Source organism: Notolepis coatsorum (genome assembly GCF_963971535.1).
Source record: "Notolepis coatsorum genome assembly, chromosome: 19".
Lineage (NCBI taxonomy): Eukaryota > Metazoa > Chordata > Actinopteri > Aulopiformes > Paralepididae > Notolepis > Notolepis coatsorum.
This window is the reverse complement of record NC_140183.1, coordinates 88,645,593-88,671,762: the sequence shown is the minus strand read 5'-3', so window position 1 is coordinate 88,671,762 and position 26,170 is coordinate 88,645,593. Positions and strand designations below refer to the sequence as shown.

The window sequence follows — 26,170 nt, the reverse complement described above, 5'->3', positions numbered from 1 at the left end:
TCGTAGGTTAGATGGATTGTCCAGCTCATCCATATAGTGGAGCTCCTGCATTGCATTACTGCATCCTCTCAGGTAGAGGGCGTAGGCGCTCAAAGCCTGACTATCCTCCGGTTTGATGCTGGACCAGTCCAAGGCCTTCTTTATATAAGCATTAGTTATCCTTATTTCATCACCGAAATTCTCTTTAAGTAGTCTTTTGGCTTCCACATATCCATCCTGTGGATGCATGTGTAGGCAGCTCCTCACAAGATCTTTAGGTTGCCCTGTGGTGTATTGTTCTAAAAAGTAGAGTCTATCTTGCTCGCTGGTGGTTCTATTTTCTATGCCATACTCGAAGGCTCGCATGAATGACCTAAAGTTCATAGGATCTCCGTTAAACATGGGAATCTCCCTGGTTGGGAGTAGCGCCAGATTCTGCTGTGAGACAAGTATATCTGCAATGTCGTTCTGCCTTGACATGACATTTGATAGAACCTGGTCTGTTTGGGTTTGACCCTGTTGTCCTGCAGTAGCTCCAGATGGTTGTAGCTGAAGCTGCACAGGGTTCTGATGCTGATATGGAGCATGTGGTTGTTGCCAAGGTTGTGGCTGAGGTAGCACATATGGTGGTGGTCGATACTGTACAGGTGGTAGTGGCTGTATATATGGCTGTTTGGGTCTCACTACTTGTGGAGGCCTCTGTTGTTGTTGTTGTTGTTGTTGCTGTTGTTGTTGCTGTTGATGCTGTTGTGGTTGTTGCTGTTGTTGATGCTGTTGTGGTTGTTGCTGTTGTTGTTGTTGTTGCTGTTGTTGTTGTTGTTGTTGCTGTGGTTGCTGCTGTTGTTGTTGCTGTTGTTGTTGCTGATGTTGTTGTTGTTGTGGTTGCTGCTGTTGTTGCTGCTGTTGCTGCTGTTGTTGTTGCTGATGTTGTTGTTGTTGTTGTGGTTGCTGTTGTTGCTGCTGCTGTTGTTGATGCTGTTGTTGTTGCTGATGTTGTTGTTGTTGTTGTTGTGGTTGCTGTTGTTGCTGCTGCTGTTGTTGATGCTGTTGTGGTTGTTGTTGTTGTTGTTGTTGTTGTTGTTGTTGCTGTCGTTGTTGTTGCTGATGTTGTTGCTGATGTTGTTGTTGTTGTTGTTGTGGTGTGTGCGCCCATGCATACTGGTCCAAGAGCTGTCTTTGCACAGGGATTTTTGGAACAGCATTTATGGATGCATATTCTACCGTGGATTGCAATATCGGTAGTCCTTCTGAGGTGTCTAGAGCATGTGCTTGGTCAACATAATCATTCATACCATCTCTAGGTTGCATCTTGTACACATATCCGTCCTCTTGAGAGGGTGGCTGGTTAATTTGTGATGGATACCTCGTGGTTCTAGATGAGTTGGTTTGTGATAATGTCTCATACTCATCCAGTATCTTGAGTTTGGCCGCTGATATAGCCATGTCTGTGTCAAAGTCGAGTTTATCCTTCTCAGCCTTTAATTTAGCCTTGGCTTTAGCCTCCTGCAGACTTAATTCAGCTATGGCTTTAGCTTTATTTAGATTTGTTTCAACCTCTAATTCAGCCTCCTTTAGGCTAGCCTGCAGACTTAATTCAGCCATGGCTTTAGCTTTATTTAGATTTGTTTCAACCTCTAATTCAGCCTCCTTTAGGCTTATGGCTTGTCTGGCTGAAAGTGCAGCGGCCTTTGCCAGAATGGTGGCCCTCTCGTTTTCAGCCCTTCGACGGGCGGCAGATAACCTGGATGATTGGCTTTTACTTGATGATTTGGATGATTTGGATGATCTTGATGGGGCCCTGGAAACGCTATCCTCTGGGCCTATTGTAGCCTGAAGGTCCCTTTCCAGCTCATCTTGAGTCTCTACTGGAGACTCTTGGATCCCAGACCCAGTTGGACTTTGGGCTGGAGTTTGCCTTTCCTTATTCCCTTCCATCAACCATTTTTCCATCACATTAATAAATGCATTGAATTCATCTATTCTTGGTTTATACCGTTGTGTTTCATCCTCATCGCTTTCCTGTAAATACGGCTGTACAGACTCAATTGCTGACTTAAAAGCACTGAGTGTCTTATTGAACAGTGCCATGTCCGTTCTTACTCCTTGTTCATCATTTGATTTCATCATCAGAATAATCTCATTTTTCTTGCGGGTGCATGCTGCAAGCCTGGCTTTACGTGATGCCATTAGTTGTTTCAGCTCAATATCCGCTTGTGTCAAATCCATATTCTCTGTTTCAATATCCGACATCTTGTCTATATTTATCCACCAGTTCTTAAGACAGTTTTATAATTTGGCTTATATTCCACAGCGCCGTTTGCGCGCGCCACGTACGTGGTAGTGTCTATTCCATTCATACATTCTACTCACGCACGTTCCCTTTGATGTCCTCGAGCCGGGAGGGAAGATCCTCCCCTCTTGGTGGTGATGCTTTCGTTGATCGATCCTGTAGCTGATCACAGGCAGCGATGTCCTCGGGCTGTGATCATTCACTGTGCTGATGTGGATCGATTCCTTCCTGCTGTGGCTGATCTTTGATTGTCTCTCACAACAATGCTGGCCCCTTGTTGTCAGTCCTCTTGCGAGTCCTCCTCTGGTGTTGTGCTTATTGACGCGCGCCTCTGCCTTGGGTCGCGTCAATATCTGCGCGAGTCCTCTTTCACTTTATTGAAGCTGGTTGGGGTTCAATAAACGCGATTTTCTTACTTAATGTAGCGGCAACATGCCAGAATGCCGCTTCTTGGTGTAGACGGGGAGTGAATCCATACGCGCTCAACGTCCAAAGAAATAGTTTTCCACACATTAAGCTCCGTTATCAGACACCGATGTGGTGACCCGATTTAATTAGAATAAGTAGGTTACATGGGAGGGTTGATCACAGTGATCCTAAAACGTCATATAACCTGGTCTAATTGCTTAAAGTGTAATCTAAACAGTTTCCGAAAGCGTCCTGAAGCGCTGAAGCGGTAAGAAAATCATATGCTTTTCCCCATCGGCTACCGCCCAACAGGTGATTCCTATCACCTATTTAATGATCTCTGCCGCGCCATGGCCGATCACCTGACAGGTGCCGGTGATCCACTCCCAGCGCAACAGAGTCCACCCAACAGGCTACACAGAATCATAACATTCCCCTCAATCATTACATTCCCATAAATCATTACATTCCCATAAATTGTAACCTTCTATTGATAATAATAATGATAATAATGATAATAATAATAATAATAATAAATAACAAAAAACACTCATTCGGCCTTTACACCAACGACATCCGTTTGCATAATAGTATTCTTCGCTCGCCTCATTGGGTCCCGCCCTTGACATTGGAGGCGCGACCAGACGAGCCCCCCAGACATGGTTCTAGACATGTTCAGACAAGTTCAGACTTGCCCATAGCAGGCGCATTGATTCCGGACAGGTAAATCGGCTGCGCCCTAGAAATCAGTCTGAGTATATATATTGTAGATGGCGCAAGCAGCCGCAGTGGAAGTAACAAGCCGGCAGTATCAGAACAGGAGAAGCAGCAGAGCGAGAGCGTGATACGTCCGGTACAGTTGTACACAGACCTACCAGCAGTGTATCGTTACAGATAGCTAGTAGCTACTTAGATACGACTATAATATTGTAGAGCCATTATTGGCGCAGTATAGTGACTTGTGTAAGCGAAGTAACGTGGAGAAACGTATAGTTAAACCCAGCGGCGTTTGGATCTAACTACTCATTGAAGACCGTCTGCGGGCTAGCTTCCAGTACAAACGAAGCTAGCTAGCTACCATCTATGCCAACAGGCTTTTGGATTAATAGCTATTAACCCTGCCATCGGGCGCTAGGATTACAAGGACCGGTTCCGTACGAGACCCCTTTTCTTCCAGCAAAGACAGGATTATCCGACCAGTCTCCAATTCCTCCGGAGCTTGGAGCTCCCGAGGGAAACCATTGTCTCCAGCTACCCTTGCTTTCCCCGTATCGCCTCGTCTCTCCTCACTCCCTGCAGAGCTCCGGTCGAGTATTCGTAACCTAGGAACTATTCATTACCGCTGACTTTGATACTCTGACATTCCATTATTAAAAGAGAAACGTGATAATTCATATGTATGTTGCTATGACGATTAAAATGCTTATAAACCAGGTATCCTTGTCCCCGTGCCGTCAATTGAGTGTCCGCCATTTTGTCTAACTATACTGTCTGGCTATTAATATTCTTTAGTAGTGGTTTAATCTAAACAATCTTTAATACAGTCCGGGTTGTGTAGCCCCTTAGCTACAATTGGTCCTTCGAGCCGGATGGTATCAGTAATAATAATCATATTAGTAATAATATGGCCAGCGGCGGACACTCTCCAATCGGCTCTCCCCCATTAGAGCGCCCTAGGCGCCAGCGTCAGCCCCCTCCCCACTTGGAGAACTACGCTGTAGATCTACCTCCTAGCTTATCTACGAGGACGTTAAGCAAGGATAACGTTAGTAGCTTAAGTATGCCCAACCTTATCGACCTGTCAACCCCACCGGTAGAGACCCAAGCTAGTTTAAGTGAAACTGACTTAGCTCACGGGGGGGACAAGCGGGACATGACTTGACTATGCCCATAGAACACCGCCCCCCGCGCAAGAAGGTAAAGAACGCGCCCCCGAGATAGACCTCGGAGCGCAAGAGGATAAAGAATGCGCCCCCGAGATGGACCTCGGAGCGCACCAGAGTAAAGAGCACCGCGCCCCCGAGATGGACCTCGGAGCGCGGGAGAAGACAAAGTACAGCGCCCCCGAGATGGACCTCGGAGCGCGTAAGGAGACCAGGTCACCGCCAAGCCCTGCCAACTCCAAATCACCATCATCAGCGTCATCCCCAAGCGATGCCGACCAGAGGCTAGCGCAAGTCCTGATCGCCACGCTAACCGCTTCAGCGGAAAGAGACCGCCTCCAGGGTGAGCGTGACCGCCTCCAGGCGCAACAAGAAAGTGAGCGTGAACATTCCAGAGTAGAAGAGAGATGCCTCCAGGTGCAACAAGAGGGTGAGCGTGCCCGTCTCCAGGCGCAACGAGAGAGTGAGTGCGAACATCTCAGACTGGAAGAGAGTCGCCTCCAGGCTGACGCCGCGATACATCTCAGACTGGAAGAGAGGCGCCTCCAGGCTCAAGAAACCATGGAGCGAGACCGCGCCAATGCACAGCGTGACGCAGCCAATGCGCAGCGCGATGCACAGCGCGACGCAGCCAATGCCCAGCGCGAGGCGGAGCGAGACCGCCTACAAGTACAAATGATGGAGCAAGCAATCCAGAGGGTGACACCCCACTCTTCCGCCCGGAGCTCCCGGAGATCATCACGACACGGGTCGAGGGCACCTTCCCCTCCCCGACAAAGCTACACGGGACCCAGCCTACGGGAAGAACCTGCTTACGTTGCAGAGCAGCTAACCGAGCGACTACAAAGCCTAACGGAGGACGAGGGAGGACAGAAAGCCCACCCGCACAAACCCATCTCAGACCAGGAGGAACAGTGCAGCCCCGGTCTCAGTCCCGACACGCTGCGTTATGAACCCCCAACCCGTCCCAGTGGGGAGTTCGAGCAACAGACAGCACAGAGGAATAGTGCCTGGGGGCCCAGCCTCTGGTTCCCGCCCAGCACGAACCAACGACCCCAAGTACGGGGAGACTCGCCAAGGAGGCCTCTCCCCCCACAGTGTCACAGCCATCCATGGCATCCTACATTGGGACACCCACATTCCCAGACTTCACAAGAGAAGACCGAGCGCAGTATACCGAGCTGCGTATGTGCCTAGAGACAATTATGTCCGGAGTACAGGACGAGTCATACAAGTATGCCATCCTCCTTAAGCACCTCAAGGTAACTAGAGCGCACAACATAGCGCTGGCATACTCCAATTCACAGACTCCCTATTCTGATGCCCTGGTGGCCCTCGACGCACGTTACAGACGTACATGGGACTATGTCATTCAGGAAATACGTGAGATTGAACGTCTCCCCCCAGCTAAAGACAACCGAGCCCTGGACGACCTATCCGTCAAAGTACAATCCCTGGTAGGGATGCTCGGGTCCCAACGAGAGAAGGGGATGTACGAGTTGTACGCCAACTCCAACGTGGAGCGTATATTAGAGAAGCTCCCCCCATTCCGCCAAAGAACGTTTTCGGCGGCAAAGAAACCACCATGACCCCAATGGCCCAGAACAATCACTCCTGGACCTTGCTGACTTCCTAGCCAGGGAGGTTAGCAGCCTAAGAATTGACACCTTCGCATGGGGTGGCTCGAACATTAAAGAGGGACCGAGAAGGTTTAAGGACCAAAGCAGGCCCATCACCGTGATGCACCAGGCCGAGTCGGTGCCACGACAGAAGAGTCATAACCCCCCCGCCAAGGGAAAATGGAAGATTGCATGTCAATACTGCGACAACGAACACTGGCTGTCACAGTGCGACGCATTCAAGAAACTGACCGCCGATGACGTAAGTCAGTGGATTAAAGCTAACCGCTGCTGTTTCCGCTGCGCGCGTGGCCACATGGCAGCCGAATGCCGCCTTAAGAAGAAGTGTGGCAAGTGTGACGGCGCTCACCTCGAAGCACTGCACGAGAGCAACAAGCGAAAACCCACCCCACAAAGCAGCTCGAGAGCAGAAGTACTCTACATCGACCCCGCGAAGAGTGGGAGCTTCAGGGTGCTCCTCAAGGTGGTACGAGTACTCCTCAGTCACGGGGACAAGGTACTCGACACCTACGCCGTCCTCGACGACGGGTCGGAGAAGACTCTCCTCCTCGCCTCCGCCGCAACCCAGTTGGACTTGCGGGGTCCAGAGGAGACCATGACCATCCGTACCATTCGTCGAGACTTAAAGACAATCAAAGGTGAAAACGTCTCGTTCACCATAGCAGCGATCGATCAGCCCGAAAAGCGGTACAGCATCAACAAGGCGTTCACAAGCTACGACATAGGTTTGTCACGCTACGATTACCCCATCCCACAGCTGAGGGAGAAGTACGAACACCTACGCCGACTGCCCATACCGCTCATCAATGGCGCTACACCGACCCTACTCATAGGCTCCGACCACGCGGACCTTATTGTCCCCACTGATGCGGTCCACATCGGACCCAGAGGATGCCCAGCCGCGGTTAAGACCCGACTGGGATGGACGCTCCAGGGCCCTCTCTCTAGACTAAGTTATGGACACTAGACTCACTGCCATTCAAGAACGAACGCAAGATGGTTCGGTCAAAGGAGGACAAGTATGCCATAGTTCTACTCGAGCAGAAGACTACGAGGGTCGAGGTCGACGGAGTACTAAGATACGCGACCCCACTCTTAAGGCGGGAAGGGATGCCCACTCTGCACGTGCCGAAGGGAGCGACACACCACTACCTACAGAGCACTGAGCGGCGCCTCGCCAAAGACCCCCCCCAAGCAACGATATATCGCACCGAGATCGAGAAGCTGATCACGGCTGGCCATATAAAGAAAATCGATGACCACGAGGCAGAAAGGACGACAGAGTCATGGTACGTGCCCCACCACAAGGTCACCCACAACGGAAAGAACCGCATCGTGTTCAATTGCAGTTATCAGATTGGACAGCAGAATCTGAATAACCTGCTCCTGCCCGGCCCGACACTCGGACCCTCCCTCCTCGGCGTACTGATACGCTTTCGTCAGGACAAAGTGGCCATCAACGGCGACATCAAGGGAATGTTCCTACAAGTCCGACTGATGGAGGAAGACAAGCCTCTACTGAGGTTTCTGTGGAGAGAGAGGCTCGACGACGAACAACCCTCGATATACCAATGGGAGGTACTCCCATTCGGCACCACCTGCAGCCCGTGCTGCGCCACGTTCGCGTTACAGAAGCACGTGGCCGAAGACCCCGGAGCCGACGATGATGTCCGACACAGCATGGAAAGAAGTTTCTACGTGGACAACTGCCTACAGAGCGTATCCACGCCAGAAGAAGCAGAGAGCATCCTACTGAAGCTACGAGCTTCATTAGCCAAAGGTGGATTCAACCTCCGACAATGGGCCAGCAGCGACCCTCAAGTTCTCCGAAGCCTCCCACCAGAGACCAAGGCCACGAGCAGCGAGACCTGGATGGCGCACACCCCAGGCGAAGCGCAAGAGATGACCCTGGGCCTAGTCTGCCGTTTCAAGACGGACTCGCTTCACTACAGACACACACCCCTGAGGACGGATCAGGAGACGTCCACGATTAGACTGACCACTCGGCGGAGTGTGTACCGAACACTCGCCAGCCAGTACGACCCAATGGGATGTATCCTCCCCTACACCACTCGGGCGAAGATGCTGGTGAGAGAACTGTGGGACAAGGAGCAGGGCTGGGACGACCCCATACCCTGAGCACCTGGCTACCACATGGAGAGAATGGGAGGATGAACTTGTCTTACTCCGCGATGTGACCATCCAACGGAGTTACTTCCCCCCTACAGTGCGGTTGGAGACGTGTCAGATAGACCTGCACGTCTTCAGCGACGCCTCTGAAGTGGTGTACGGATCAGTGGCCTACCTGAGAGCCCGAGAAGAGGGAGGAGAAGTCCACGTAGCCTTCGTCCTGGCCCGCTCGAGGATAGCTCCCCGCAAGCAGCAGTCGATCCCGCGACTAGAGCTCTGCGCAGCTCTGGTAGGCGCGCAACTCGCAAAAATGATACAAAGTGAACTCACCATACCGGTGCGTGAGATCATCCTATGGTCAGACTCCATGACCGTGCTCACCTGGATCCAGTCCGTCTCCTGTCGGTACAAGGTCCGAGTAACCGAAATCCAAGACCTGGTAGGAGCAGCATGTTGGAGATATGTTGACACCAAGCAGAACCCGGCGGATGTCATCACACGGGGGATGTCCCTAGACGACCTCACACATCCTAACCCATACAGTGATGGTCCAGAGTTCCTCAAGCTCCCGGAGGAGAAGTGGCCTATCCCCACACCACAGGAGGCGAACCAAGATGAGTCAGAGATAAAGAAGTCTATGTTCTGCGGGCTGAGTCAAGCCCCGGCTCAACGGACCCGGACCTAGACAACTGTCTAACCTTTGAGAGTGCTCAGAAAAGGACATTCCTATGGCACCACCCGGAACTTCCCCCCACCACAGACCTCGACGCATCGAACTACGAGGAAGCAGAACTTCTTCTACTAAAGAGAGCACAAAGAGACTCCTTCCCAGAAGAACTAGATTGTCTGAGAGGGGAAAAGCCAGTCCACTCAGACAGTCGACTCCTCACCTTAGCCCCAGAGCTCGACGCCCAGCACCTCATCAGGGTGGGTGGTCGATTGAGATGGGCCCCGGACTTGACCGAAGATGCTAAGCATCCCATCGTCCTCAACAGCCGACACAAGATAACAGATCTGATCATCCAGAAGTACGACAAGGTGGTGGACCACGCGGGGGCCGAGCGAGTCTTTGCGGAGATCCGATGGCGCTTCTGGATACTCCAAGGGAGAGAAGTTGTACGTCGATTCCAACGGACTTGCCCGACCTGTCGCAAGTGGAGGGCACAGCCTAGTATTCCGATGATGGCCGACCTGCCTCCCTGCCGCCTCCGACTCGGCGAGCGGGCCTTCCACTCCACGGGCGTGGACTGCTTCGGCCTATTCAACGTCAAGAAAGGAAGAGGGACAGAGAAGAGGTGGGGCATCGTGTACAAGTGCATGACCACCCGAGCTGTTCACATTGAGCTCCTCCAGACCATGAGTACAGACTCGTTCCTCATGTCATTCAGGAGGTTGCAAGCAAGGAGAGGGACCCCATCAGTGCTATTGTCCGACCAAGGGACAAATTTCCGAGGAGGAGACACGGAACTGAGAGAGAGCTTCCTGACTATGGGTGAAGAACTCAAGATCCGCCTCGCTCCGGCTCAGGTCACCTTCCAGTTCAACCCCCCGAACGCCCCCCATTTTGGGGGAACGTGGGAGAGAGAGGTCCGATCCATAAAGACTGCTATGTACACCGTACTTGGGGCCCAGACTGTGGGCAATGAAGTCCTAGCTACGGTCCTCACAGAGATTGAGGGCGTTCTGAACTCTAAGCCCCTCGGCTACGTTTCAAGCGACGTAGCTGACATCGACCCCATCACCCCAAACTACCTCTTGATGGCGCGGCTGGACTCTGCCCTTCCTCAGACGGTGTACAGACAGAACGAGATGAACGGCCGGAGGATGTGGAGACACAGCCAAGTACTGGCCGACCAGTTTTGGGCCCGCTTCCTCCTACACTATCTACCATCCCTTCAAGCCCGTCAGAAGTGGGTTAAAGACAGGGACAACCTGACAGTGGATACCGTCGTGATGATAATAGACCATTCACTACCCCGAGCTACGTGGCCGGCCGGCCGTGTGAGCAAAGTGATTACCGGTTCCGATGGGAAGGTCAGAGCGGCAGAAGTCATCGTCCAAGGGCTGACCTACACCAGACCAGTAGCCAAGTTGATAGAGCTGCCTGAGATCCCTAAACCCCCTGACGACGACGATAACCCACTGACTTTATAGATTATTTCCAACTCCCCATAGCACATTATGGAGAAGTTGACTTGACCCTTAATATTAATCTGTGCCCCCATTTATTTACTAATTAGGTTCGGACTAATTAGGGGGCAGCTGTTCTGAAGGTCCAGATTAACACTGAAAGTCTGTGTTTATTATTTTGTATAACTTGTATATTGTTTATATAAGATATATATCCAACGCCATCCGTTTGCATAATAGTATTCTTCGCTCGCCTCATTGGGTCCCGCCCTTGACATTGGAGGCGCGACCAGACAAGCCCCCCAGACATGGTTCTAGACATGTTCAGACAAGTTCAGACTTGCCCATAGCAGGCGCATTGATTCCGGACAGGTAAATCGGCTGCGCCCTAGAAATCAGTCTGAGTATATATATTGTAGATGGCGCAAGCAGCCGCAGTGGAAGTAACAAGCCGGCAGTATCAGAACAGGAGAAGCAGCAGAGCGAGAGCGTGATACGTCCGGTACAGTTGTACACAGACCTACCAGCAGTGTATCGTTACAGATAGCTAGTAGCTACTTAGATACGACTATAATATTGTAAAGCCATTATTGGCGCAGTATAGTGACTTGTGTAAGCGAAGTAACGTGGAGAAACGTATAGTTAAACCCAGCGGCGTTTGGATCTAACTACTCATTGAAGACCATCTGCGGGCTAGCTTCCAGTACAAACGAAGCTAGCTAGCTACCATCTATACCAACGGGCTTTTGGATTAATAGCTATGAACCCTGCCATCGGGCGCTAGGATTACAAGGACCGGTTCCGTACGAGACCCCTTTTCTTCCAGCGACGACAGGATTATCCGACCAGTCTCCAATTCCTCCGGAGCTTGGAGCTCCCGAGGGAAACCATTGTCTCCAGCTACCCTTGCTTTCCCTGTATCGCCTCGTCTCTCCTCACTCCCTGCAGAGCTCCGGTCGAGTATTCGTAACCTAGGAACTATTCATTACCGCTGACTTTGATACTCTGACATTCCATTATTAAAAGAGAAATGTGATAATTCATATGTATGTTGCTATGACGATTAAAATGCTTATAAACCAGGTATCCTTGTCCCCGTGCCGTCAATTGAGTGTCCGCCATTTTGTCTAACTATACTGTCTGGCTATTAATATTATTTAGTAGTGGTTTAATCTAAACAATCTTTAATACAGTCCGGGTTGTGTAGCCCCTTAGCTACACTAATCATACTATTAATTAAATTAATAACATTAGTCAATATATTTTATGTGCTAGCGTGCACCATCTGCTGGTGACCACTAGAGGGTGGTATGAGACCATTGAAAGGAGGTAGAGAGTGTCCAGTGTTATTGTTCAGACCATTGAAAGGAGGTAGAGAGTGTCCAGTGTTATTGTTCTCCTTAACCCAGGCCCCACAGGACCTGGGATCGTTACAGAGAGGAGAGGAGAGGAGAGGATGGGAGGAGAAACATGAGAGGAAGGGAGAGGAGAGGAGAGGAGAGGAGAGGAGAGGAGAGGAGAGGAGAGGAGAGGAGAGGAGAGGAGAGAAAGAGACAAGGTGGACAGCGCCTTGGTGCTGAAGTGTCATTCAAACTATCCTTACTTAAATATGACTGTGACGGCGACAGAGAGTGGCTGACAAAGCCACCCTGAGCCTGTTCGTTTCCGACACTGAAGATGAGGACTTTGGTGGTTTTAGTATGCAGGAAGAAGACAAAGATTAGTATTAATGACTTGACTTTTCTGGTTACAGCCGTGTACTGCAGTGAAAGGGTTAACGTGTGCCTTTTCTGGTTACAGCTGTGTACTGCAGTGAAAGGGTTAAGTTTTGCTTGCGGTGGTTGCAATTCCCCATCCTCCTCGCAGTCCTCGCAGCCAGTCGTCCACGGAACGAGAGTTAAAATACGTACATGGCTATAAGCTTCTAAAACAATTTAATAGGCTAAACTTCGTTTAAAATTCTTTAATTCACATTTGTTTATTTCATTGAATTTTTCCCGACATAATGCTACCTGCCCCGACCAGATCCGTGACTCCGTTGTGATACAGATGAATTATCTATAGACTCGAGAAGCTGAAAAAGGTAGCAGGATGTAGCCTTCAATATATAAAGAAATTATATTGTCAACAGATATGGTTGAAAAACAAACAATGTTTTAAATGTAATTGTAGATACAATATTGTAGTTACAATTTCTTTAATTGAATTAACTTAAACTAGAAAAGTAAATACAAACTAAATTAACAATGTAACTTAAGGACAGTTTCCTTCTGAAGCACAACTTAAGAAATGTCTCATCCTTCCAGTCGGGACCATTTGGTTCCACAGCTCAAGCAAACCCCCACCAATTGGTACAGGGCTTGTATTTTGGTTTTGCACTTCTCGTTCTTTGTTATGCTATTGCTATGCTATTCTTATGCAAAGACTAGGTGATAGCTGAGTACCGGTACTTAAATACGGACGACGAGTCGAGTGAAAGTTGTGGAAGCATTTTTGTGTGCGCGCGCGTGCACATCCGTGCGCGTACTTCTGCTCAGAAAAGTGCTGGGATGGCATGGTACCAGGCCCGGACTGGCCATCGGGAGCACCGGGAGTTTTCCCGGTGGCCTGGCCTGCACAGATTTAAAAAAAAAAATGATATAAAAAAAAAGAAAATTAATTAATTTTCTTTTTTTTATTATAATTTTTTATTTATTTTTTGCCAGGCCATTGTTTCTAGTTGTGGCGGCGGCGCGGCGCGATAGTTAGATAACCTAGGTGGGTGAGGAACAACCAGGATTGCACTGTCTGCGACAGAGTTGGAGAACTATCTGACTCTCTCCCTCACGCGGACACACACACAATGGAGCCGTGCTGCCGCTTGTGATTGGTGGAGGCGGGACCAGGCGATACAACTGATTGACAGCGGAGGCGGCGAATGGAATGGCAGACGGCACTCAGATGCAGAATAACAGCCAGGCAGTGAGCCAGGTAGTGAGGGACTCGGGAGAGATACAGTAGAGCGAAAGTCAATTAACGTTGATGTCAAGATGGACAGTGGAAGAAAGAGAAAGGGTGGAGGAGAGAGGGATAAAACAAAGAAAAAGAAAGGCCCTTACAGGAGAGAGTAGTTAACTGTATTATAATAGTAAATAGAAAAATATGTTGTGCTCTTGCTTTTTTCTTTTTGAAGGTGGAGAGAGTAGCATTGCTAGTGCCACAACAGTTTTATTTGAGGTCCATAACAGTACATTGTACTAAGCAATTGTTGGCTCATTAGTTTGTGATTCACATGCACAAAAATTCACCAGAATGCAGGAAATTAAGTCTTTGTAAGAAAAAATTTCCTGGTGGGGGACCCCCCGGTTAAAAAGTGGTCTGATTGGGGCTATATTTAGCGCTATATTGTTTATATAAGATATATATCCAACGCCATCCGTTTGCATAATAGTATTCTTCGCTCGCCTCATTGGGTCCCGCCCTTGACATTGGAGGCGCGACCAGACAAGCCCCCCAGACATGGTTCTAGACATGTTCAGACAAGTTCAGACTTGCCCATAGCAGGCGCATTGATTCCGGACAGGTAAATCGGCTGCGCCCTAGAAATCAGTCTGAGTATATATATTGTAGATGGCGCAAGCAGCCGCAGTGGAAGTAACAAGCCGGCAGTATCAGAACAGGAGAAGCAGCAGAGCGAGAGCGTGATACGTCCGGTACAGTTGTACACAGACCTACCAGCAGTGTATCGTTACAGATAGCTAGTAGCTACTTAGATACGACTATAATATTGTAAAGCCATTATTGGCGCAGTATAGTGACTTGTGTAAGCGAAGTAACGTGGAGAAACGTATAGTTAAACCCAGCGGCGTTTGGATCTAACTACTCATTGAAGACCGTCTGCGGGCTAGCTTCCAGTACAAACGAAGCTAGCTAGCTACCATCTATACCAACGGGCTTTTGGATTAATAGCTATGAACCCTGCCATCGGGCGCTAGGATTACAAGGACCGGTTCCGTACGAGACCCCTTTTCTTCCAGCGACGACAGGATTATCCGACCAGTCTCCAATTCCTCCGGAGCTTAGAGCTCCCGAGGGAAACCATTGTCTCCAGCTACCCTTGCTTTCCCTGTATCGCCTCGTCTCTCCTCACTCCCTGCAGAGCTCCGGTCGAGTATTCGTAACCTAGGAACTATTCATTACCGCTGACTTTGATACTCTGACATTCCATTATTAAAAGAGAAATGTGATAATTCATATGTATGTTGCTATGACGATTAAAATGCTTATAAACCAGGTATCCTTGTCCCCGTGCCGTCAATTGAGTGTCCGCCATTTTGTCTAACTATACTGTCTGGCTATTAATATTCTTTAGTAGTGGTTTAATCTAAACAATCTTTAATACAGTCCGGGTTGTGTAGCCCCTTAGCTACACTAATCATACTATTAATTAAATTAATAACATTAGTCAATATATTTAATGTGCTAGCGTGCACCATCTGCTGGTGACCACTAGAGGGTGGTATGAGACCATTGAAAGGAGGTAGAGAGTGTCCAGTGTTATTGTTCAGACCATTGAAAGGAGGTAGAGAGTGTCCAGTGTTATTGTTCTCCTTAACCCAGGCCCCACAGGACCTGGGATCGTTACAGAGAGGAGAGGAGAGGAGAGGATGGGAGGAGAAACATGAGAGGAAGGGAGAGGAGAGGAGAGGAGAGGAGAGGAGAGGAGAGGAGAGGAGAGGAGAGGAGAGGAGAGGAGAGGAGAGGAGAGGAGAGGAGAGGAGAGAAAGAGACAAGGTGGACAGCGCCTTGGTGCTGAAGTGTCATTCAAACTATCCTTACTTAAATATGACTGTGACGGCGACAGAGAGTGGCTGACAAAGCCACCCTGAGCCTGTTCGTTTCCGACACTGAAGATGAGGACTTTGGTGGTTTTAGTATGCAGGAAGAAGACGAAGATTAGTATTAATGACTTGACTTTTCTGGTTACAGCCGTGTACTGCAGTGAAAGGGTTAACGTGTGCCTTTTCTGGTTACAGCTGTGTACTGCAGTGAAAGGGTTAAGTTTTGCTTGCGGTGGTTGCAATTCCCCATCCTCCTCGCAGTCCTCGCAGCCAGTCGTCCACGGAACGAGAGTTAAAATACGTACATGGCTATAAGCTTCTAAAACAATTTAATAGGCTAAACTTAGTTTAAAATTCTTTAATTCACATTTGTTTATTTCATTGAATTTTTCCCGACATAATGCTACCTGCCCCGACCAGATCCGTGACTCCGTTGTGATACAGATGAATTATCTATAGACTCGAGAAGCTGAAAAAGGTAGCAGGATGTAGCCTTCAATATATAAAGAAATTATATTGTCAACAGATATGGTTGAAAAACAAACAATGTTTTAAATGTAATTGTAGATACAATATTGTAGTTACAATTTCTTTAATTGAATTAACTTAAACTAGAAAAGTAAATACAAACTAAATTAACAATGTAACTTAAGGACAGTTTCCTTCTGAAGCACAACTTAAGAAATGTCTCATCCTTCCAGTCGGGACCATTTGGTTCCACAGCTCAAGCAAACCCCCACCAATTGGTACAGGGCTTGTATTTTGGTTTTGCACTTCTCGTTCTTTGTTATGCTATTGCTATGCTATTCTTATGCAAAGACTAGGTGATAGCTGAGTACCGGTACTTAAATACGGACGACGAGTCGAGTGAAAGTTGTGGAAGCATTTTTGTGTGCGCGCGCGTGCACATCCGTGCGCGTACTTCTGCTCAGAAAAGTGCTGGGATGGCATGGTACCAGGCCCGGACTGGCCATCGGGAGCACCGGGAGTTTTCCCGGTGGCCTGGCCTGCACAGATTAAAAAAAAAAAATTATATAAAAAAAAAGAAAATTAATTAATTTTCTTTTTTTTATTATAATTTTTTATTTATTTTTTGCCAGGCCATTGTTTCTAGTTGTGGCGGCGGCGCGGCGCGATAGTTAGATAACCTAGGTGGGTGGGGAACAACCAGGATTGCACTGTCTGCGACAGAGTTGGAGAACTATCTGACTCTCTCCCTCACGCGGACACACACACAATGGAGCCGTGCTGCCGCTTGTGATTGGTGGAGGCGGGACCAGGCGATACAACTGATTGACAGCGGAGGCGGCGAATGGAATGGCAGACGGCACTCAGATGCAGAATAACAGCCAGGCAATGAGCCAGGTAGTGAGGGACTCGGGAGAGATACAGTAGAGCGAAAGTCAATTAACGTTGATGTCAAGATGGACAGTGGAAGAAAGAGAAAGGGTGGAGGAGAGAGGGATAAAACAAAGAAAAAGAAAGGCCCTTACAGGAGAGAGTAGTTAACTGTATTATAATAGTAAATAGAAAAATATGTTGTGCTCTTGCTTTTTTCTTTTTGAAGGTGGAGAGAGTAGCATTGCTAGTGCCACAACAGTTTTATTTGAGGTCCATAACAGTACATTGTACTAAGCAATTGTTGGCTCATTAGTTTGTGATTCACATGCACAAAAATTCACCAGAATGCAGGAAATTAAGTCTTTGTAAGAAAAAATTTCCTGGTGGGGGACCCCCCGGTTAAAAAGTGGTCTGATTGGGGCTATATTTAGCGCTATATCTCCCAGTATGAATTATTTCCCCAGTCCGGCCCTGCGTGGTACCGCGTGGCACCACCACTGCACCACTGATAATTGGGGAGTAAGACGTAGGGCTTTAGTTTCAGTACATTCATCATTGGTGAGTAGGAAGTAAGGCTAGGCTTCAGTTTCAGTACCTCCATGACCACGTTACTGCTGAACTCACTGGACAGCGAGCCAATAGAGGAGCTGAGCTCGTCATACATCTGGCCGAAGTTCCCCTCCACCGGAACCTCTTCTCTGCACCACGGTGTCACGACTGATCCACAACATGAACAAGAAGAGCATATTATGTGTTATTACAGTGCGTTTCATGTCTGCAGATATATACTGTGTGTGTGTGTGTGTGTGTGTGTGTGTGTGTGTGTGGGTGTGGGTGTGGGTGGGTGTGGGTGTGGGTGTGGGTGTGGGTGTGGGTGTGGGTGGGTGTGTGTGCTTTAAGCTAAGTCCTTTGTTTCATTCAAGCCACAGCTCATAATACCACAGCCTTGGCTGACAGGGCTGAACCTTCACAGCTTCTCAGCTACTATACATTTAGGCCTGCCACGATAACACATTTTGCTGGGCGATTAATTGCCCCCGAAAATATCGCGATAAGCGATATTATTGCGACCGGTTAGAGATTTTTTTTTTTAGAAATTTATTTCCCAAAACTTTTATTTTGAAGCCCACCGCTCCGTCTTTTCCTGTGTTTTAGACTTTTATTTTGAAGCCCACCGACCGGACCGGAAGTATTGTTGTGATTATCAGGTACTTTGGGTACCAGAAAAGTCACGTGAAACACTGCAGACCACTGATTGGTCAGAATAGAGACGCGTCTCTAGGATTTCATAATCATTATGTTTGCAGCAGGCACAAGTGCAATAAACAAAGGATACAGTCACTGTGTATTCTGCCTAATTTATTGATTAAACAAAACCGACATCAACACAATTTGCCACCGAGCGGAGAGTTTAGTCTCGCAAAAAGATCGCTGACTTGTTAAGGCTTGTTGTTAGGTTAGGTGCTAATGTTGTGCTAGCGTTTTAGCATGGCTATCGTACATAGCGTGATCAATATAACTCGCTATTGATTGTTTGTATGAGTAACGTTAATGCTAGTAGAATAGACACAACGTGAGGTAATCACCATCCATTTTAAACCGGTTATTACCTAATGCTAACGTTAGCAAATAGACGCGACTGGTAACGTTACAGCTTGTTAGCCTAATGCTAACGTTAACGTTAGCATAGACAGCCTAGCTAACGTTAACGCTTGTAGAATAGACACAATGAGAGGTAACGTTAGCGTTAGCAGAATAGACACAACGAGGGTCTCGTTAATGTTGTTATTGATTGATTGAAAACTGTGTTTACTCTGTTTGTATGAGTAACGTTAATGCTAGTAGAATAGACACAATGAGGGGTAACGTTAGCCCCACGGAGCTCCTGTGCTGTACTCTGTAGTAAAGCCAGCGGCCCGCCTCCCAACACGGACAGTGACTGACAAGGGGCACTGGGTCCGCCTCATTAAAACAAACGCGCAAATAGCAATTAATCGCGCCCGTCAAAATCATTGCATTCATTTTAATTATCGCGGCAATTAATCGATTTATTGCTTATCGCGGCAGGCCTATATACATTCATCATTAACTGAACTCAGTCAAAGTTTTGCTTGCGGTGGTTGCAAGTCCCCCTCCTCCTCGCAGTCCTCGCAGCCAGTCGTCCACAGAGCGAGAGTTCAAATACGTACATGGCTATAAGCTTCTAAAACGATTGAATAGGCTAAACTTTGTTTTAAATTCTTTAATTCACATTTGTTTATTTCATTTAATTTCCCCGACATAATGCTACCTGCCCCGACCAGATCCGTGACTCTGTTGCGATACAGATGAATTATGTTCTCAAAATAGTATAAGTGGCTATCTTGGCCCTGAGAGCGTTGCTCTCCGGCTGTGCAGCTGGACCCTTCTCAAATAAGCATGAAAAAGGTTATAAGCTTCTAAAACGATTTTAATAGGCTAAACTTCGTTTTAAATTCTTTAATTCACATTTGTTTATTTCATTTAATTTCCCCAACATAATGCTCCCTGCCCCGACCAGATCCATGACTCCATTGCGATACAGACGAATTATCTTCTCAAAATAGTATAAGTGGCTATCTTGGCCCTGAGAGTGTTGCTCTCCGGCTGTGCAGCTGGACCCTTCTCAAATAAGCACGAAAAAGGCTATACGCTTCTAAAACAATTTAATAGGCTAAACTTTGTTTTAAATTATTTAATTCATATTTGTTTATTTCATAAAAATTTTCCCGACATAATGCTACCTGCCCCAACCAGATCCGTGACTCTGTTGCGATACAGATGAATTATCTTCTCAAAATAGTATAAGTGGCTATTTTTTATGCTTTTACCACTGGTTGAAAACCACTGCTGTAGATCACTGCCGGTACGTGCGCTGGGGTGGCAAGCCTTTATCGCTACTGGGGAACATAGGACCCGGAGAACATAGGACCTTTATTTCAGCATTTGGCAAGCCTTTATCGCTATTGGGGAACATAGGACCCGGGGAACATAGGACCTTTATTTCAGCGGGGAACATAAGACCCTTTTTTTGTTCGGGAGCGTTAGGGAGCGGGCGGGACCGGGGAACATAGAACCTTTATTTCGGGAGTGGGGAACATAGGACCCTTTCTTTAAAAAAAAAAACGGGGAACATAGGACCCGGGGAACATAGGGATGACCCCCATTTATGTAGCGCTTTACAACTTCACATTCACCCATTCACTCACACATTCACACACCGGTGGCAGAGGTGGCCATGTAAGCGTGCCAACCTGCTCGTCGGGAGCAGTTAGGGGTTAAGTCTCTTCGACATGCTGTCGGGAGGAGCTGGCGATCCTTGTGCTAAGCTAGGCTAGCTGCTCCCTACTGCTTCCAGTCCTTGTGCTAAGCTAGGCTAGCTGCTCCCTACTGCCTCCAGTTTTGATTGATTGATTGAAAAGTTTATTAACAGATTGCAGAATGGGTACAGTACAGTACAGCTCAATACATACAATTGTTAAGGGGATGCAGACCAGAGAAAGACTTTCGTCTTGTTTACATCAGGGTCCCCCATTTTCAATTCATAATAACATATATGACATACATGACATACAGATAGACAGTACTGCTACATCTATACATTTATGACATATCAGATTTGCAAATACAGTACTCTTTGTGATACAAAGTGTCCAGAAAAAGTGTATATACATTTGACGTAGAAACTGTACATTGGAGGATGTTGGGTGGGTGGGGTGGCGTTGGGTGGGTGGGGGCTGTACATTGGAGGTGGGGGGGGGGTTGGGTAGGGGGGGACACTGTACATTGGAATACTGACAAAGCCATACTTGGTCATTTACTGTACAACTGGGTTAGGAGATTTGTAGGGGCCAGTTTCGAATTGCAGTCACCCGTAGGTGTTCTTTGAGAGTGTGTAGTGATTCACATTCCTTTACAGCTTTGGGTAGGGCGTTCCACATTGATGTGGCATAATTGCGAAACATGTTTAGTCCCTTGTTTGAGCCGAATCTGGGTTTAACATGATTTGTGGAGCTCCCTCTGGTGTTGTGATCGTGGTATTCACTGACCTTTGGGAAGTATTTTGACATGTACATGGGTACCTTGGTCGCGTAGTGCATCTTGTAGACCAGGCCCATTGCAAGTTGCTGTACTCTGTCGTCTACTCTAAGCCATCCTAGGTTGTCAAAGTGGGCAGGGGTGAGGTGGGTTCTAGGAGTCAGGTCAAGCAGTAGTCTGACTAGCTTGTTTTGGTCCTTGTGCTAAGCTAGGCTAGCTGCTCTTGAAGTCACAAAGGTCTATGTTCTGGTTCTGATAAGATCAGAACCGGCTTGATCATACTCTGCGTTGTGAATTGTGTCTCCTAAAAACCCTTGTACTTTCAAAAGACCAACTGGTCTTGTGTTCACGGCGGCTAAGCAGGAGAAAATGAAGGAGAGGTTGTACTAGCATCTGTTTAATTCAAAGTTAAAGGTGTAATCACAATGGTTCTGGTTCAATTACAATAAAGAACACTATAATATTCAAGGTACCGGAGCACTATGCCGCTCGTCCTACTAAGAAAGCAGATTAAAGAATGATAGTTGTTGAGTTGTTGATGTTCTTTGCTGTCTGGCTGACAAACAAAGAAAGTATTTTCTCCCTCCAAAAGCTCTTTTCCGTTTGTTCTCCTCTGCCCGCGCCGTCCTCTGTGTGAAAAGGTGGGTGTCGTCCTGTGTCGGTTCCGTTTTTGTGTCTCTCCACCTTCCCATTTTATCCATGAGCCAGAGACCCTGGGCGTGACGTCACCAAGTGACCTCACGCATAGGATTTCCAACCAATCGCGAGCCTTCACATAGTATTTGAAAAAGAGGGGCCGTCCCCTGAGGCCCACCAGCTATTTCCTTTGTTTTCCAATCAAAGAATAAATACCGTCTAACTAACATAATACTTTGGTTGTTGAACCCAAGATATATATATTCGAATTGAGATTGATTTCATAAACACAGAGATATCATTTTTGAACAGTTTCTTGTGATGCTAAATGAGAATCACAGTAGTTTTATCATTTAAGCCCACTTCCAGTTTCCTAATCATATTCTTTTAACTTAAATCAATATCTATTTTATACAGTTATTATTCAACACATTTAAGTATTATCCAATGTAGATTCAGAAGTGGCCTAATTTCAAACTCTGTGATTCTTATTCATAAACATGGCATATTTTATATCATTAGATTCAGAATTATTACCACAATATAACAGGACCATTTGTAGTTCATTTTAAGCTAATTTAGGTATAGAAACAGACATTTGAAAGTGTACTTGAGTTACTGACAATGGTGACGCTTTTTTCCTCCCCTACATCTGTCTCAACATGTAATAATCAGACCAGATGGCCTGGCCTCGGGGCATGAGATAACGACTTCCTGTGATGTAGTCAGGCCACAGGACCAGTTTAACAGATAACACAGGATATGTGCCTCTTGATCTATTGTCTGCAGCTGCCAACAGTTGTATGCAAATCACCTCCTGTTGTGAGCCCCCGGTCTCTGTAAACACACACACTCTCTAAGCTTGTCACCCTAGTCAAATCAGGTTTAAACTATATTTGATTGGCAATCTTTCCACTTTGACTGTTTCTACAAGACTAGAACACATGATTTTGATTTGAACACCAGTTTCAGGCTAAATATGTCTATCTATGGTTACCAAATACTACTGCACTCTCTAGTTGGTTCTCGGTTGGTCCTCGCTGATGGAGAGGTGCAACAAACACTTGTATTTGTTAATTTTAAGGCCCTTATTGGTAAACTACCTCCTTATCATTATTGGAATGGAATTGTGGAACCTATGGAACCAGTTCTAGTGACTGGCTGGTCTTTAAGGTCACCTGAGTTTGCTCTGAACAGGTAAATCTGCATTTCACTATGACACCCTTCTAGCTCATGGAATGAACTCCAACAGTCCTTAAAGCTTGAGATTCTCCCCTCTGTTGCAGAATTTGAAACCATGATCTCCAACCTTTGTCAATCAAGTTGTACGTGTTTTAATTGATTTGCTATACTTACTTTTGCCTCACCTTGTTGTCTTATTGTTATGATTTTATATGCTGTGAGATTTGATATGCTTGTATGTACACTCGACTGTAAATGAGGGAAACCTCAGTTGCCTTTCGAGTTTAAATAAAGGTTTGAAATAAAATTTAATTACTTGACTAAATAGTATGCTTCTCTTATGCCACTGTGTGTGTCTGCAGAGCGTGGAGCAGAGGTCTGTGTTCGGGGGTGTGAGCCCGGAGGACTTCAACAGAAATATCCACAGGTCCTTCCAGCAACACAAGGCTGTGGTTCTGAGCCCCCTCCTCTACTCCCTGTGTACACACATGACTGTGTGGCACAGTCATCAAATTTGCTGATGACACAGTAGTGGTGGGCCTGATCTCTGCCAACGACAAGAGGGCCTACCTGGAAGAGGTAGAGAATCTGTCGCAGTGGTGTCAGGAGAACTGCCTCTCCCTGAACGTCAGCAAAACAAAAGAGATGATTGTGGACTTCAGGAGGTCGGGGGTCAGGGACTACAGCCCCCTCAGCATCGACGGGGCACCGCTTGAGAGAGTGAACAGTTTTAAGTACCTCGGAGTCCACATATCCGAGGACTTGTCATGGAGCACACACATTGACAGTGTTGTGAAGAAGGCACGGCAACGCCTCTACTTCCTCAGGCGCCTAAGGAAGTTCCAAGTCAGTCAGAAGATCCTTAAGAACTTCTACTCATGCACAATAGAGAGCATCCTGCCTGGCAATATCACCTCCTGGTTTGGGAATAGCACTGCACAAGACCGTAGCACTGCAGACTACAGAGAGTGGCCCGTTCAGCCGAACGCACAATTGGAGGGGGGCTTCCCACTCTCCAGGACATTTACAACAAGCGGTGCATGGGTAAGGCTAAGAGAATTATCAAAGACTCCAGCCACCCAAACAACTGCCTCTTTGAACTGCTGCGGTCAGGCAAGCGATACCGGAGTCTCATGGCAAGCACAGAGAGACTCAGAAGAAGCTTCTATCCTCAGGCCATCAGAATGCTAAATGACAATAACACTATGTAACAACCATCAAATGCACTCACAGCACATACATCCACACGCGCACACTCACTTTAAACAAACAACTCACTGCAGCACCCACTTTACCCACTTTAGAACACCTAAACACACTTTATATTTATTGGTAAAGAATTTGCACTACAACCCATACCTCATTACACCTTACTGTAAATTGTACCTAAATTGTACCTCATCCCATTTTTGCTTTGCACTGTATAGTATATTGTATATTATTATATTGTATAGTATAATGTATTGTAACTCAGTTACTTCTACTCTGCATTGTACACTGTATTCTGTATATATGTATATACTGAACACTTTTGTCTACGTACTTGACTTTTATTTTATACTTACTATACTTATTTTATACTTATCTATTTTTACCTAGCACAATCTCTGGAGCGAAACAGAAAGAAGCATTTTATATAAAAGTATTCTGTACTTCTGTATGACAACTAATAAAGAAACTTGAACTCGGCCACCAAGCTGCTGGACATCATGCAGCTGCTGCGCTTCTTCACCTTCATCACAATCCTCACCGGGTGAGCTTCACACACAGCTTCTCAATGAGCCACGGACCCAGGTGTAACGGGTGTAAAACTCACTCCCCAGAGGCATCCAAACTGAACGCTTAGGAGGGAATTCCTTTCTTGGCGCAGCGGTTTGTGATGTCACCCGCAGTGCGGACGCCTGGGGTTCGACTCCCACTCAAGGCATGGTCGAATTCGTGGCAGGGGCGAGTTGCCTCTGTTACACTGGTGCCGTAGACCCGGATGCCTTGGGTGGTGTGAGTTTAGGGGGGGTGAGTGTAACGGGTGTAAAACTCACTCCCCAGAGGCATCCAAACTGAGCGCTTAGGAGGGAATTCCTTTCTTGGCGCAGCGGTTTGTGATGTCGCCCGCAGTGCGGACGCCTGGGGTTCGACTCCCACTCAAGGCATGGTCGAATTCGTGGCAGGGGCGAGTTGCCTCTGTTACACAGGCACCCATCTGACAACATGTATTGTTTGTTAGATAGGATTTTGTCTGGGAGTGGCTGGGTAGAGCAGTGGACTAAGCACTCGCCTATCACCGCAGAGACTCGGGTGGGAAGCCGGTGGGGTATGTGTCCTGGTCGTTCTGCGACTCCTACTGGTCGGTCGGGGCGCCTGTTCAGCAGGGAGGGGATCTGGGGGAAATAGCGTGAACCTCCACACGCGTTACGTTCCCCCAGTGAGAGTCCTCACTGACAGGATAAAAGAAGCGGCTGGCGACTCCACGTGTGTCAGAGGAGGCATGTGATAGTTCTACACCCTCCCTAGGCCGACAGTGGGGCAATTCTTGCAATGACCAGGAAGGGAATTGGCATAACGACTAAATTGGGATGGGTGAAAAATACAGAAACCCCAAAATAAATAGAATAAAAAAACAATTAAATATATATTTTTTAAAGGCATGATTTTGTCTAGAATTCCATGACTATCTATTCTGTAGGTGGGGAGACAAGAGAGGAATTCTGTTTCACTGGAATTCTGTTGTTGCTATGGAACAGTTTGGACCCAAGTGTATGTCATTATTACATTAGCAAACATCACAACAGGAAATAGACTTAGGTCCATTTATGTGTATGTTGTCAAGATGAAACTGCATATTACCAGAATAGTCATTCTTATACATCCTCTCGTTATGAAAAGGTAATAAACTAAATTTGAATTCAACTAAACTATTCCTAGACCCCCCATCAGGGACCCCTGGGGATCCCTGCACCCCGCACCCGCACTACAGTTTAGGAACCAGCGCACTACAGTTTAGGAACCAGCGCACTACAGTTTATATTCATTAATTCATAGTATTCCATGGCAGACGTCTTGGCAGGCAAACCTTAGGTGATTGTAATCAAAGGTGAGGGCATTGTGCCATGGACGGCATGATATGTCATGAGAATACTACGATGGGATTTTGACATTTACCGGGGCCAGTTTCTAATTGCAGCCCCCCATAGGTGCTCTTTGAGAGCGGTTTTGAAAGAGGGTAGGGATTCACATTCCTTATTGTGGCATAATTGCGAAACGTGTTTATTCCCTTGTTTGAGCGGAATCTGGGTTGAACCTGATTTGTGGAACTCCCTCTGGTGTTGTGGTCGTTCACTGACCTTTGGGAAGTATTTCGACGGGTATCCAAATCCAGGGTACTGCCATGGGTTCTGCATTCGCACCAAATTATGCCAATCTATTTATGGACCACTGGGAATCCCAGTTTATCCACAACCAAGATGCCTCTCCCCTCTTGTATATTTAAATTTTTTGGAAAAGGTACATAGATAACATTTTCATGGTGTTTGTTGGCTCGGAAGATGAGCTATTCCAGTTCAGGGAGTACATCAATGGTACACATCACACTTTAAAATTCACGATGGAACACAGTAGAGAACATATTGATTTCTTAGACTTACGGATATCAACAGACAATGAGGGAAACCGGCACAC

At 47.2% G+C, this 26,170-nt stretch overlaps 1 protein-coding gene across 1 annotated transcript in view; it reads right to left on the bottom strand.

The window, feature by feature from the left end:
- Nucleotides 1–3,003: 3,003 nt before the first annotated feature.
- Nucleotides 3,004–26,170, bottom strand: part of LOC311246621 (cell adhesion molecule CEACAM2-like) — a gene marked incomplete at both ends in the record, with an annotated part of 43,185 nt that continues 20,018 nt past the window's right edge. The window contains 2 exons of the mRNA XM_084336769.1: nt 3,004–3,090; nt 17,217–17,338. Coding sequence (XP_084192895.1) covers nt 3,004–3,090; nt 17,217–17,338 — 209 coding nt within the window. The remainder of the gene's footprint in view (nt 3,091–17,216; nt 17,339–26,170) is intronic.